At 45.5% G+C, this 15476-nt stretch overlaps 1 protein-coding gene across 8 annotated transcripts in view; it reads left to right on the forward strand.

Annotated features, from left to right (window-relative positions):
• Positions 1–15476, forward strand: part of HUWE1 (HECT, UBA and WWE domain containing E3 ubiquitin protein ligase 1) — a 207744-nt gene that overhangs the window by 134479 nt on the left and 57789 nt on the right. For 6 of the 8 annotated variants that reach the window (XM_075873864.1, XM_075873865.1, XM_075873870.1 and 3 more), the window contains 9 exons: positions 480–566; positions 3710–3846; positions 4281–4371; positions 5451–5543; positions 8984–9218; positions 11110–11257; positions 13636–13759; positions 14180–14674; positions 15337–15450. In XM_075873864.1, the coding sequence (XP_075729979.1) occupies positions 480–566; positions 3710–3846; positions 4281–4371; positions 5451–5543; positions 8984–9218; positions 11110–11257; positions 13636–13759; positions 14180–14674; positions 15337–15450 (1524 nt within the window). The remainder of the gene's footprint in view (positions 1–479; positions 567–3709; positions 3847–4280; positions 4372–5450; positions 5544–8983; positions 9219–11109; positions 11258–13635; positions 13760–14179; positions 14675–15336; positions 15451–15476) is intronic. The other 2 variants (XM_075873866.1, XM_075873869.1) reach the window with 2 other exon arrangements.

A 15476-nucleotide genomic window follows, 5' to 3' on the forward strand; every position in this document is an offset into this window, starting at 1 on the left:
GAACCCGTTTCATTGGTACAAGAAGACAGCTACCAATGTTTTCTTTAAAGACACCATACCTAAAATAGTGTGACGTAAGCTTTTTGATGAGACACCATCACGCTTGCAATTTGAAAGATTGTGAAGAATCATCACATGAACAAAGGGCATTGTCAAAAAGTTAGGCCAAGTAAAACTGGCATGTGTAAAATGGCTTACAGGTACAGAGTAAGATCGACAATGTCATTTTGCGCATGTTAGTTTTACTCGGACATTACGCTGTGGCAGAGTTCATCTCTCTCTAGTGGCGATTCGAGAAGACGACATTCTGTGCAGCTGCTCGGAAAAGCTTGCGGGAGGTTCTTTGTCACCTTGTCAGTTATGAAACGCGGGCCGTCACCTTATGGCGCCTCATGTCCCCCACACTCCACCGCTTGCACCTGTTGAAGCGAGCGGAGTGTGTCGTTGGTCATGTCAACAGTGGGGTGTCCCGTTTTCAGAGGGTGGCCTGACGGGTCGGGGCGAGCTAACGCTCAGAGTTGAGGCCCAAGAGGAACACGACTCGCAGATGATCTCGCAGCGTGATAGTGAGTGTCCAACTCCTTGTTGTCACCTTGGTTCTTCTGACCGTGGCATTCCCTCATCTTCATGTGTTTACCCCTGTATCCTCTTGTTTTGTTACTTCTGCTGTCTATCCGATGAAGCTTTGCTTTCTCTGCTTTGCAGCCTCCTTTGCAAATGGACATGTTTCAGATTCTATTCTGTGTGCGTGCGTGCGTGTGTGTGTGTGTGTGTGTGTGTGTGTGTGTGTGTGTGTGTGTGTGTGTCACATTTTGGTGTGCAGTTGTGGCTGTGTGCTTTTTTTTTCTGCAGTGTCTGCATACAGACCTTCCTAATGAAACCTGATCCACGATCACAAAGGACATCCTGCAGTTGGCTGCTAAAATATTAAGTTTTGAAATGTCGGTGTAGAGTCAACTGCTTCTTCAATTTTCCATTTTGCTGTAGAGTTCCAATTGAGCTGGCGTTGCAATGGGAAACTAAAATTCCATAATTTTCTGTATTCTGCAGACTAAATGGGTATGTGCAATGCCAGCTGCTTTTTGAGCAGTCTTGGACCTCACTAGCTAATGAAGCGCCTGTTAGCTGTAGGTAAATTTTCACTTTCTGCACAATTGGTACTGGTTTGCATGGTACCAGTTGATAATAGTTTCCATTCTAAAGCAGGTAGTGCCAGCCGCAGCTTAAATGATTCTTGCTGATTCGATGCAGGTGACTTTGTGAACAGTGCTCAAGTTTTGTGTGGCCGGGACGTGTCATCGACTTTAATTCAATATGTTATTGCGATTTCATTTGATTGATTGTGGCTAGGAATATGAAGTGAAGGACTAAGTGCTTGTTATTGACCTTTGACAAGTTTTCTTATTGCAACATCAATGGAAGTACCTTTCTTATGTTCTTATCGAGAGAAAACTATGCCCTTACTTTTTCATGTTTGCTTTTTTTTTGGTAAGCTGATAAAAATTGCACTGTTTATCTTTCAGTATTTTGAATTTGCATATGCAGTCAAACCGTGATGAAAAAGTCGGAAGTTGCAGTCGAACGCTTCGTTAATAAATGATTTATTAATGTGAACTTTCTGTGTTTCAACAGTAAAGTGCCTTCACTAGTTTTCTGGACAGTTCTGCATGGCATCAATAAGCACGCTGAACAGCAGCAGCAAAAGATTGCGAAGTAGTGCAAGTGATTGCTCACCACAAGAGCACAGACTGAATTCAAATAAGACATTCGTATTCGAAATCTTAATCACTGGCTAGCTGGCCTCTGCAATTGAAAATGCCCATGTATCGTGGCACAGCAGGCTGTTTAGCTAGTTGAGAGGTGCAGTTAAAGGGAGTCTTAAAACTAACCATCGAATAGCTTCCCTAAACGAGTTTATTGCCTCACAAATTGATTGTTGCAAAAATTTTTTGAATTCGTCAGTTGTAAGCGGCTACGCAGAGATTTGTTGCTGGCTGTATGTGTCCCGATTTATGCGCTGGAAGCTAACCAGGGAGGGATGGCACAGTTTCACCATGAGCGTGCGTGGTCATGTGGTGGCCTCTTGCGGAGGCCGCAGCAACTATGCAGCCCACAATGCTTAAATCGGCTAATGACCGTTAATTTTGGTATATGGTGCGGTCGTTTGAGCATCGTTTACACAAAAAAAGAGGGAACAATTTCTAGCTGCCTTCGAGAATCAATTGTAAATTTCAGGCTGCATGCTGCGCTATGTTTGGCTTGCCCGTAGAGTTTCTCACAAATACCTAGAGGGAAGTGTGGGGCCATCGTCTATGCGAATTTCTTAAGGGGCGATGATAGAGCGCTGGGAATGATGGTACATATGTCTACGAGGCTTGTGTCGGCTGATGTTCAGTGAGGCTTCGGCTCAAAAGCGAATACGACTGCATAAATAAGGCTTCTTTAAAACGAAACGTTTATAAGCAGATCTCATTCACCTATATTGTAAAATAAAAGTCCGCTCACCTTGATGGCACAATTGAACGGCGAAGGAAAGAAACAGACGACATAAATATGGCAGAGGGAACGTTCCCTTTGTCGTCTGCCTGCCAAGTTTAGCGGCCGTTAGTTACTTCTTACGCTTTGTAAAATCGTACATCTACGCGGAAGGTTCTAGTGTTGAATAAAACACGTTTCTGTGCAATGATAAGAATAAATAGCTTATCACGTGCTCTTTTAGTAAGAAACCAATTATTTTAACATGAAGCGAGACGCGTCTTCGAGGTATACAAATCTGAGTCAAGTTCGAAGCTCACATATCCTATCATTCCCTTGCATTCAGCAGCTCACTGGCACCAGATTTCCCTCTAGGTATGATAGTGAGAAACTCTATGGGCTTGCCTGTTCTTAGAAGCCTAGACTACCGATCGGCAGTGTTTTCCGACTATGCTGAAAAAGTGTTGCCGGGCACCTTTAATTTTTGCCCCGTAATGACTGGTAGCATGTCGAATTTTAGCTGCCGCTGGTGGCTTTGCCTGACCCAACCTAATAGAAACACAACCAAATACTGTTGGGTGTTGTGCAATACCAGTGCTGCTGCCATTGCTTAGGCAAGCACCCACTAGCAGCATTCATTTCTAGTATTAAGCTTTTGCCGAAGGATACTGTCCAACTGAACTGCTAGCGTAATAAATCTGTGAAGTTTTATAATGCTTTAGGGTGAAGAATTGCTGCTTTATAAGTTAAAAAGAATTCTAGTTTTCTTGGTGTTCTTTGCGGATGTTTGATTTACGTATGAGCAAAGCGTCGTATTCTACACAAATGAACTTGCTTGTAGCTGTGGAAACACTTGATATTGGAAGCCCACCAGTGAACTGATCAGTACAGTGGAACGCTTTTATAAAAGGCACGCTTCAGGTAGCAGTTATGGGTCGTTTACATGAGATGTCCCTTACTTATTAAGGAGAGTACCTTGCATGAATTTTCTTATCAACGTGTATTTTACTGTGGGCATGCTGGTGTCTCTTATATCATTCTCTTAAAAAAGAGTTCGACTGTAGTAGTTTTTTTGGTGCTCACATGATTTTTTTTTCCTGTCAGGCTATCAAGTGATCTTCTTTTGTGTGTGTGCATGTATGTGTGTGTGTAACTGGAGAAGCTGAAGGGATGTAGCAATTAGTTTGGTGACGGAGTTGTTTAATAAACTAAATTGCTGTGCCGCTGCCCACAGTTGAGGAAGTGCACCAGGAGACAACAGACTCTGAAAGCAACTCTGACTCTGGACGCAGCGAAGATGAAGTTGAGCAGGACGAGGAAAACGAAGACGAAGGGGATGAGGAGGCGGAAGATGAAGACGAGGATGAAGAGGTGAGCGCAGTGTAGCCGCTCTACCAGCCCTCGCGAAGAGTTGTGTTGCTAGTTTCGTTGCAATTGTTTTTTCGAAAAAAGGAAATTGTAGTGATAACAAGCTTTGAGTTGCAACGATTTTCATCGAATTTAGATGCCATTGCTCTTGTAAAGTAGCTTGTCTTAAAGACAGAGATCTGCTGCTTAGCAATAGCAATAAGGAGGTCAATATGGGGCGAGTAGCGATAATGGGTCAATAATGAGTGAAATATCACTCATCATTGTATTGACTGACCCTCTTTAGGACAGCTTTGTTGAGAGCCGCTTTGTGTATTTACAAGGCCACCATTGTGTTATGTAAAGTTTTGGGGGGCGGCTCATTTCTTTGTCCGAAATGGTTGTGCAAGTGTTCATTAATGGTAAGCGTCTTTCACACTTGTGCTTTCACAATGCAGGAGTATCAGGACCTGGAGGAAGCCCTGTTTCGAATGCAGGACCGAGATGACAACCTCTTTTTCCACTTTGAGGAAGTGTTCCCGTCATCTGGTAAGCAGCTGGCTACTCGCGTTGTGCCTTTAGCCATGTTTGGTTCCAGTGGCTATCGGTGCAAATCATTAAAGGCTGTTGCAATTGCTATCTAGTTGCAACTATTGCACTTGCTTTCTCTATTTGTTTGTTGGCATCATACATGAAAATTTAGCTTCGAGTGTGTAGCTTGGCTGTTGGTGAAGGTCATTGTATGAGAAATGGGAGAGTTCATTCCGTGGGTTCGCCCTGCGTCATCAGATGATGATAGGCTCGTAGCAAAATTGTTTCGAAAATAAATGGCATCATAGGCTAACATTGCTGGTAATTATAGTAGCCTTCGTTACTGAAAATGTTCAAAGTCATAGCACAGTGTATTGCAAAACTTTCTGTCTGATACATGTGTTAAATTAATTTTGCCTGTTATTAAAAACAGGTCATTTGATATGCTATGCTATGATTTCCTTTATAACATTGCACTGATGCTGCAGACAGTGCCAGCCACATTGTCTGCGTTGTTTCAGCCCTAATTTACATTGTGGAATGCAGAGAGCTCAGGCAAAACATGCATTGTTAGGGTAATGGATAATCGGCCAGACTGATAGCTGTCCCTTCTGAAGTGAATTACCGAGCAGTTTGATATTTTTAGGGGAGCACCCATTTCGGATTCCTTTTGCTTCGCATGCTACATTATGGGAGTAGAAATCATGGAAGCGCATTTTTAAAATAAGGTGACCTTCTTGGTTGTGAGGTACAGTAGGGCGCAACTTCCTACCACTTCTGTGTAAATGTTCTGTTTGTGGTGACATATTACAAGGAAGCTTACGTACAGACGAATCGAGGCAAGCGACCACAGTCTCACTGTTGAGCTCGCAGCGAGGCTAGCGTGCGGGCCCAACTGAGGTAGTGTGGGAAAGTACCCATCCTGGGAGCTGGTTCGAAAGATGCGGCTGTGCGTTGCACTGCCGGGTACGGTGCCAGCTACATGACAAAGAGTGAGGTGTTTTTCTGGTAAAGTTGTGTTGATCCAGAAGTCCTGGATCTAGTGCTCCCTGCTTTCCTCCCTGACTGCTCAGGAATTGTGCGTTTTGAATATCCAGGCACCTCGATAATGTTTGGCGGCTCTGAGGGTATCCGCACTTACCAGCTGCCTATTGTTCCCGACGAAAGCAACAATGGTGCAGACACAACTAGTAAGTACCCCTTTTACACCACTCGACAGCACTACGCTAAAGTTGCTTTCGTTAATATTTTGTGCATGCCTTCAAGCAGTTCTGGCTCCTTGAGGAAGGAGTTTAACAGAAATGTACAGTAAGGCTTTACAAAACATATTGCGATGCTTTCTAAAAATTGCAGTGTAGATCACTTATAACATAACCGCTTATAGTGCAAAACCGCCTACAATGCGGTCATTTTATATCCCTGTTTACCCCCCAAAGATCGCATGTTCCGATTCTCGGACACGCGAAGCTGCATGCTCAACAGGTTTAGCGCAAGTGCGACCCTTGAAAAAGTTTTGTTTGGTTATACAGTTAAACCTCGTTAAACAAGACGGGCTATAACGAAATAATGGATATAACAAGCAAATTCTGATTCCCCTTGAAAGTCCCCATACAAACCAATGTATTCAAAACCTCGTTTTAACGAGGCAAAATTTGCCTGTTATGGGATATAACGAACAAATTTTGTTAGGAAGTAAAATTTTGAGCCGATGTCACGACAGTGTACAACACGAATTAGAGACGGCGCGCAACGCGAGAACTGTATTTAGCAGTTCAAATCTCCCGCCACGCGCCCTCCAGCAACGCGCGCAAAGCAGACGGCACGCGCTGTTTCCGGAGGAGAGGTCGCTGCACGTGCGCCGCTTGGCTACCACCGACAGCGCAGCGCTCCGCAGCTCCGCGAACGTCTCGCCCTTTTCTTTTGTGTCTTCCTTATATTCTCCCTCTCCCCTTTCTCATGGCGCTGAGGCGCGCTTCCTAATCTTACATACCCCCTTCCCCTTGAGTAACCGGTTCCTAGAGGGCAGCGCAAAAGAGCGCCCCTTCTGCCTCTTCCTCTTCACAGTCACTTTCTCTGCTAGTGTTTTCGCTCGCCGACGTGAGACGCGTTGCTTTTGCGTGCGTGTTTCTTCTCTTTTTCGACCGCTTCCGCCTTATTTTTTATCGTGCTGCGCTCGTGATTCCAGCAACATGAATGCGCCAGGCGGGTAGCGAAAGCGCATAACGCTAGATCAGAAGGCGGCTATGATAAGAGCTGTCGAATCAGGGACCATGAAAGGCAATGTGGCAAGAGACTTTGGCGTATCGACGAGCACACTGTCAACCATCTTGAGCAAGCAGGAGCTGTTGCACGTGGCGTGAAAGGAAGCGCTAAGAGGATGAGGGCACCTGCTTTTGAAGCGGTCGAAAGGGCCGTTTTTAAATGGTTCTTGGACACGCGGGCTGTGAATCTGCCGGTGAGCGGTGCCTTGCTGCAAAGAAAAGCGAGAGATTTGCCTGCATCATGGGCTATGACAACTTCGTAGCAAGTTCGGGTTGGCTCCAACGCTTCAAGGAGCGCCACGACATTGTCGGGAGAGCGGTTTGCAACGAATCGCAATCTGTCGACGAAGCAGAGGCTACCAAGTGGGCGAAAGAAAACATTGTGCGGCTGCTAGAAAAATACAGCGCGGAGGATATTTTTAACGCGGACGAAACCGCTCTCTTTTTCAAGATGTTGCCGCACAAGACGTTAGCCCTCAAAGGCGAGCCGTACCATGGCGGCAAACAAAGTAAGCTGCGGATCACTGTGCTACTTTGTGCAAACATGATCGGCTCTGAGAAGCTGCCAATTTTCGTAATTGGCAAAAGTGCATCCCCTCGCTGCTTTAAGAGGAAGAGGCAGCTCCCAGTCAAATACGTAGCCAATCACAAAGCCTGGATGACCAGGGAGATTTTTAAAATAGCTTTGCGAATGGGGTGAGAAGCTGGCAAAGGCGAACCGCAAGGTGTGCCTTGTTTTAGATAACTGCACCGCCCACCATACCGCTGCCGTGCTTCAAAACATCGAGCTGCTGTTCCTCCCTGCCAACTGCACAGCAAAAATATAGCCGCTTGACCAAGGCGTGATTATGTCGCTGAAGGCAGGTTACAGCAAGCGTGTGATAGACAAGCTCCTGCTCAACATGAGGATGAAGCGAGACACCGATGTTGACTTGTACGCTGCGCTCGAAATGCTTCAGGCGGCGTGGATGAGTGTGACGGCGACCACGATCGCAAACTGCTTTCGGCACGCCTCATTTGCCGCCGCACCAGACGCCAGCGATGAGCCATCAGACGAGCCCACTGTGCCGGACGGTTTTGCCACATCAGACGAAGTCGCTGCATCATGGACGGCACTTCGTGACACCGGTGTCCTGCCTGACAGCGAGTCGTTTTGCGACTATGTGAGTGCGGACTCTGAAGTGGTGGCAACGGAGCAGCTCCTAGATGACGATATTGTGCGCGCTGTCAGCGATCGTAACTAAACCAGTGACGATGACTCTGTCGACGAACAGAAGACCAACGTGGCGACGGCATCGGAGGCATTCGACGCTGTGGACGTACATGCGCCGCTACTTCGGGGCTCACAAGGGCGGCGAAGATGGCTTGAACATTGTGGCCGCAGCTGAGCGAGCCATCGTTCGCATCAGGAAGACGCATCAACGTCCAATTACAGACTTCTTTGCAGCTAAGTCTGCCTGAAATGCAAGCTGTGTATATCGAAGTGCATTAAAACAGGTGCATGACTTTTTCCTTTTTATTTGGGAATGCGGTTATTTTGTTGCATACCACCGTGCGGCGGGATGCTATTTCGCCCGCTATTTTTTGGGGGGCAAGTACAGTGCATAATATTTGCGGTAAATGCCCGCTACGACTATAACGAAATATTGGTTATAACGAGCAAATAGCGGCGGCCCTCCGATTTCGTTATAACGAGGTTTAACTGTAGTGCGGTACTGCTTATAGTACGGAAAATCAAGACTCCCGTGACTTACGTTATAAGCGGTCTATACTGTATCTGCCGTAACAGCACTGTGTTGGCAGATGCTCTCGAATGATGCATTGAATGTGAACAAAGTTGTATGTCATTGAGAAAAGCAAAGAGCAAGTAGTGCGTATTGAAATTATGGATGGCTTGCCGAGCGAGAGTTTCGTTTGCACGGCACAGTGACAAGGTTGCCTTTGTAAGGTTTCATGATGCACAGCCGAGCTGTTTGCGCAGGGTGTTAATGAAAGCAATAACTGCCGTGCAGGGAGGCATACTACATGTGGCTTGCAAATAGTGTGTCAAATTAGCGATACATCGAAGTGGATGTTTTGGAATCATTAAGAAGATTCAGTATAACTCATTTCTTTCATACCTCTGAAAGTGATGCCTTGAGAGTAGCACACAATGGCTGCTCACATGTGTCGGCACCAGCTGGGAACCGTTTTCTCCCATCTATCCTTGTTCCAAGCCGCTGTTCAATTGGGCTAGGCCAAAGTAAAGTATCCCAGCTTGTGCCGGTGCCGTCGTGGACTTGATCTCAGAAGTGAACCCTGTTGCATCTCTCTCCTTTCACCCCTGCTGCCTTACCCTTTTCCTCCTCCTCCCTCCTTGCCCCGTATTGGCCGCGCGGCGGTCGTGGCAGGTCCATCGATTCCGCCGCCCCCAGGCACGGTGGCGAGCACGCACCCGCTGCTGGTGCGGCACGGGGACCCCCAGGCTGCAGGTGGCCCCTCGTCGCGGCTGCACCGGCGCACCCGAGGCTTCCGTGCCCAGGGTTCTACACATCCCAGCAACAGCAGCGGCACCTGGCACGTGTATGCCAACCGCCATCCTAACCCCCCTGCTATACTCCAGAGGTATGCACCTCGCCTCGACCTCATGTCAGGGGGCACAAAAGGGCGCACACTTTTTGTTAGGCAAGATCGGGTGCCAATTTGCTGCTGAACATTACCCTGAAGGAATGTGTGCATTATAGGAACTGCGCTTCACACATGAAAGCTAAATGTCATGCCACCTTGCGAGTGTATTGTGGGAAAAAAATTGCAGCACTTTGTAAAGAACATTCTTTTGCACCACTTTAACGTTGCATTTATGTGCGGTTACGAAACCTCGGGTAGACAAAATATGAAGCTTTGTGATATGTACTGTAGGCTTGTGTGAATATTCGAGTGCCTCCGATATGGGAACAAAAATTACGCATTAAAATTGCTTCAATATGAATTTAATAATGCCACGTTCCTTTCTCAAGTTTTGTTATTGTCTCGTTATACTGTACTTAATTCTGAGTGCAAACCGTGCCTGCAGTGTTCGAGAAGCTTCAGCACTGTAGCAGATCATTTCATTGAGATTACGCCCACTTCACGAACATCGGAGATTATCCTGGAACCTATGTGGTCGCTAGCGATAGCGCTAGAATATTCGACAGCACGTGTATTGCCGACGCGCTTTACCGCTTGTCAGTTGATCAACGGCCGACACTCCGTTCGCTGCTATCAGTGCGAGTCTGCTACTGCAATCCGACTTTCCATTTACCAGGCACAGGTTCGCCCGAAACACTTTGATCTGAACATCCAGTCTTCTGCCTTCGGCCACGTCACGACTCCGTGACAATATTCCAAAAATTTTAAAGTGCTCTAGTCAAGCAAACACTTCTGCCGCACGTAATCTGCTTGAAAAAATGGTTTGACCTCAAGGACAGCTGTGCTGTGAAATAGCATATTCGAGAGAATTTGGTGCTACCAGGAATCCACACTTCAAGGTTGCAAGTTTATAAGTGTGTTACACAGGTATACAGTGTAAGTGCGGCAAGTTTTCAAAATGTAATACGTTTTATCATTTACCGTATTTGCTCGAATCTAGGCAGATTCCGATCCTAAGCCAACACTTATCTTGAATGTAGGCCGTACGAAACAGCAAAGACAGCGTTCACAAAGAGAGGGCATTTATTTAACATGACAATGAAACAAAGTAGTTGGTTCACAATGCAAATAACTCAAGAAACATCCTCTAGTCCTGTATTTTGTGTATCTCTAGTCCTGTATTTTGTGTATTTTGTGTATCTGCTCTAATGAAGATGCCGTGCTCATTTAGAGTCGTCCTCGCTGCTTCTCTCGTCGCTGACTTCTTTGTCACTGTCTTAAAACAGTGCGCAATCCGCCGTGCGATCAAGCTCATTGGAAAAGCCACACTTCTTGAAAGAGCGTACAATCAAAACTCCTGGGATGTCGTACGTTTCAACCCCTCCAGCGACGCACATTTCTTTCGTCCACTCCGAAGTCCCGCCTGGTTTAGATGTTGGATGACTCCGCAGCTAGGAAAACTTCGCTTTCATAAGCGGCACTATAGTGGCACCGCCTGTTTGGCGCCATTGAGCTACGCCACACATAGACCACTCAAAGTGAAGCTCAAAATAACGAACGGCTCGCCTTAACACTCCCACAAAGATAAAAATAATGGCTTCTCGTGTGCTTAAGCCAAGTGCCGGCTTAATCTAAACCAACCCTGGAGTTTGTTACAAAGAAGTTTCAAAAAAGAAACTAGCCTAGATTAGAATAATTATGTTATAACTGGCACCCTTTTAATCCTAATGTACTGCTACTGTTTGAATTTGCATAGAAAGTATATCAGTAATTATTCATTCAAGTTCGCATAATGAGCTTCTTGGTTGAGGACTGAACGTTGCTCGATGCACTTTCCTGTAGTCCAGGAGCCAGCCTAAATGCACTTAATTTGTTGCTTGTGTGGCAGGCTACTGGGTCCCAACACAGCGCAGGACATCCTTCAGCTGACGTCGACATTCAACCCTGTGGCATCATCAACCGCCCAGACGAGGGTGGTGTTTGCCAACAGCGACTTCCGGATACTCGCTACCGACGATGACATTTTTGAGATACAGGTGAGATGCGGTTTGCGTGTGTGATGTATCGCGAATGGCCGCTTGCTTGGAAAGTTAGGCTCGTGAGCTCGGTGTGACCAGTGGTTGCGCTTGATCAATTGTGCATGTGCTACCTGTCTGTTATTAAGAGGGGACATGGGTCTTGGGGCTCTCTCGTTCATTTTTTAATCAAATGTGACAGAAGTTGGCATGCTTTTACTCAGTTTGGTTCTGAATATGAAGTTATTTTTTCTATAGCTTCATTATTTAATTAGGATAACAATATCTATTGTTCTTACCACAATAGAAAGATAACCACCATTTCGAAATTTACAAATAGCATAGAGATCAACACTAGGAGAAGCTCCACAACATAGGAAGCACTTTTTTGATTGGGTCATTATTTTTTACTTTACTGTACACTAAACTTCGTAGCTCTGAATGTGGCCATTGTGTGGTCACACAAAAGACTAATTTAAAAAACTTGCATCAAGAGAAATCAAAATCTGCTTCTTATGTTGTGTGCTCCAAACATATAGCTTCATGCTGCAAAAAAATTATTCTGCTATCTGTAATAGTTTCCAATATATTGCAGGAATATTCATGCAGGGTGTACAAAATTGCCATTTTCAGAAAATGAAGAAAACAAAGAATTCTAACATTTTCAACTGTAAAAATGTATGTACTTAGTTACATTGTCTTTAACATATATATGGATAATAGAAAGCCTAAAAAGTGCAACGCTGCAAGCTGATCGTTAATTGAACGAGTACTTCTCAAATTACAACACAATAAAGTTCATTGCATGTAACCAAAACCAAAAATTTTAATAATAAAATAAGAAAATGAAGCTGCCCATTAAAAATAGGCTTTCAGCATTATTTTTTTGTGCACATTTAGCTCCACTGTGCAAAAACAATTAAAGCTCTAGTTGTCCTAGGTCCACTTTTACCAAACAAGCAAAAGAAAGTGGTGAAAATTTGTGCTTCGAGAATAATGCTGTTAAAACATTATTTTGCCGTTCCAATTTGTTCATTATATTGAAAGGTCGTTATAGTGAAAGCCCAAAAATTAACCATAAGTACTTATTTTCCACTGACCAAAACGACTTACCTCAACAACGGTGGTTCCTTGAACTCGTTTTTCACAATAAAAAACAGGTGCGCAAGTGAACCCCAAAAAATGCATGTTTTCTTAAAGAAGTCTGCTTTTTTTTTTCTTGACCCGTGCAGCACAAAAATTGCAGCGCGAAGGCCTCCCTCTCATCCACATTCTCCTTAGTTAAAATCGCTTCTCCTTCGTCTTTGCAAGCCGAGATAAACTCATTGTAGTAGTAGCACCGCAGCACGAACGCAGACTTGCTTTGCGGATGCGATAAGTAATCACCGAAAAGATGAACACGACTGACAAGGCCTCCTCAGAGAACACCTATACCCCTTTGGCCTCCTATATCACATGTAGAAGTGACAAATATGAGAAAAACCCAAAGCGTCGCGGCAGTCATCGCCTCTTCCGAGCCTTTTCCGAAGAATAGAATGCTAAAAAAAGAAAATTCCTCGCGTTTCGTTTTCTACTCCCGTGCTGTCTCAGGTTTTCCGTGCCGATGCTTCCTGCTCCACAACTCCCACTCTGCCCTCTGTCTCGCTGACTTTGCCCTCCCGTAAACCTGTAGCGTCGGCGTTTCAATAAAAATAAAGAAAAGAAAGTCGTTCTTTCGGTTTCTCTTTTTCCTCCACATCGTCGCGCGTCTTCGGAGAAGCAAGGCGTTCGTTCGCTGTGTCGCCTACTTGGGTACTGCTCCGGTGATCGCGACGGATTTCAGCACATGAGTTTTTAGTACTGAGGTGTTGTTAATATAATGCGGAACTAAATTAGCGCTCGTTTTTTTTTTTTTTTTTTTTTGAAAAGTTCTGTATTTTGAAGTGCGTAGTAGTGAAACAATTTTACATTGAAACAATTAGCAGTCGGCATGGGATTTTTTAAAAGCTTCTTAATCTGAAAATTTCCTTAAAGTGGTGTTCGTTCTACTGAAATTTTACTGTATTGCTACTCAGAGCATGTCTCCTATATAGTGGTTTAACTGTAATAGTCCAGTCTTGCATTCGGTTTCATTCATGTGAAATAAAAGGAATGTAGCTAATATCTAGTGATTCTTTTGAACTCTGGCTTTAATTTTTTTGGCATTTCAATGTTGGCATACCTCCATCAACTGCCTGCTTAAAAGCAAGTGTTACGATGGCAATAATTTAAACTTATTTAAATTTCCTCTCCCCTGAGGATACACAGATTGGGCCAATAGATTTTAGGCTGAACACTTGTCAAGCACAATGTGGGTATTTGATTTCTCTGCTTCCTCTGGTGCCCAAACATGAAAAATGTCATGTTGGTGCCATGTGCAGGATCCGGGCACATTTGTGTCGAGCAGTGGCACGGGAACTTTGGCCAACATCCCCACAGCCCTGGTGCGGTGGACTGAGGAGTCACGGGTCCTGGACGGAGACAGCATGCATGACTGTGTCGCAGGTAAGTGTCTAGCAACACTTGTGCAAACTTTACTATAAGTTTCATAGACATAATTTATGTATTTACAGGGTTGCCAAGTTTCTGTTTAAAAGTTTATGTATTTTGTAAATTCCAAAGCTTGTAACAGTCAAAATTGGAATAATTCGTGTGTACACTGTACTAGACGTTAGGCTGTTTGTAAAGGGACACTTTCTGCCATTGTACATTGTCACGCTTTCTCTCATGGTCATTGTCCCTTGTCATATTTGCGGCACTTCTGTGATAATTTCTCGACAACAAATTGATGGGCATATTTTAGGTTTTGTAGAACCAATTTGTCATAACCATAGTTGCCTAGTGTTAGTGGTGCTCCCAGTGGTAGCCGTGCGACAATATAGTGGCTGCACCTTTCTCTAGATAAACTAAAATTCGCGCGTGCAGGACTCAAGCCGGCCATCCTGGAGGTTTTGGAGAAACATCGTGATGAAGAGCTTGCCGAGCGGCGAGAAAAGCGGTGCAAGCTGCAGGAGTCTCAACCGGCGGCAGCGACGACGTCGTCTGCGGCGCCAGTGTCCGCCAGCACTACCTCCACGACGGCAGCCGCCGCGGCGGCAGCCCAAGCAGAAGACAACAACCACAACCAGGACAACGAGTGCACCATGATGTTGCTGGGGCCATGGCCTTCGACGACGGGTGCCTCGTCTACGACGACGACGACTACGACAAGCAGCCGGAACATTCCACCTGCAGACTTGGACGAAGTGATGGCCGCGGCTTCATCACTATCTGGATATGCAGCTCCGGGGTCACAGTCGCAGCAGCCACAGCCGACTTCAGTGACTGTGGCAACAGCAGCTGTCAGCGAGCCCTCAACTGTGTCAGCAAGGTTGGCGGCGAGGATACCGCCCAACCCTGAGCCACTGGCGTCCGAGCCAGGTGAGTCTCTGCTGCGACATCATACACCAATAAGGCTTGCTTTTGTCATGCTGTGGTAAATTTGCTTGCCTTGTTCACGTGAATAATGTGAATTGAAACATGTAAAGACTGAAGTTGTCAGTGGGCCCGCCACGGTGGTCTAGTGGCTAAGGTACTCAGATGCTGACCCGCAGGCCGTAGGATTGAATCACGGCTGTGGTGGCAGCATTTTCGATAGAGGCGAAAATGCTGTAGGCCCGTGTGCTCAGATTTGGGTGCACGTTAAAGAACCCCAGGTGGTCGACATTTCCGGAGCCCTCCACTATGGCATCTCTCATAATCATATGGTGTTTTAGAACGTTAGACCCCACATATCAATGAACTAGTCAGTGTCTAGTAGACTTGACAGTGATGCCATAAAGAAATAACAGCCTCAGTGTACGTATGCAATGAACACATTGTTTTTCAGGTTTTTTTTTTTTTTTCAAGATCTGCCCCAGTCCCATTGGCACCACTGTTAGTGTGATGCTTAAGCAGCACTTGTTACTGCCACGTCACATTTGTGCTTTGAACTTTTTTGTTTCTGCACTTTTAAAATGTAAAGTAGGTAGATTTCAACACCTTGTTCATTCAGATTCTTCTGTTAAGAATATGGTCGGGGTCGAACCGTTCTTGGTTTGCAGGCGCAAGTGAGTCGTCTCTGGCTGGCACCGAACGCTTGGCAGCTTCCATCGTGGAGCGGGTTTTGGGGCCGGCCTTGTCCATGACTTCCGAGCCTGCAGCCTCGATGCCGCCAGGTGAGTGGGGGCAGAATTAGCCGCTC

The sequence above is a fragment of the Rhipicephalus microplus genome, chromosome 9 (genome assembly GCF_043290135.1).
Source record: "Rhipicephalus microplus isolate Deutch F79 chromosome 9, USDA_Rmic, whole genome shotgun sequence".
Lineage (NCBI taxonomy): Eukaryota > Metazoa > Arthropoda > Arachnida > Ixodida > Ixodidae > Rhipicephalus > Rhipicephalus microplus.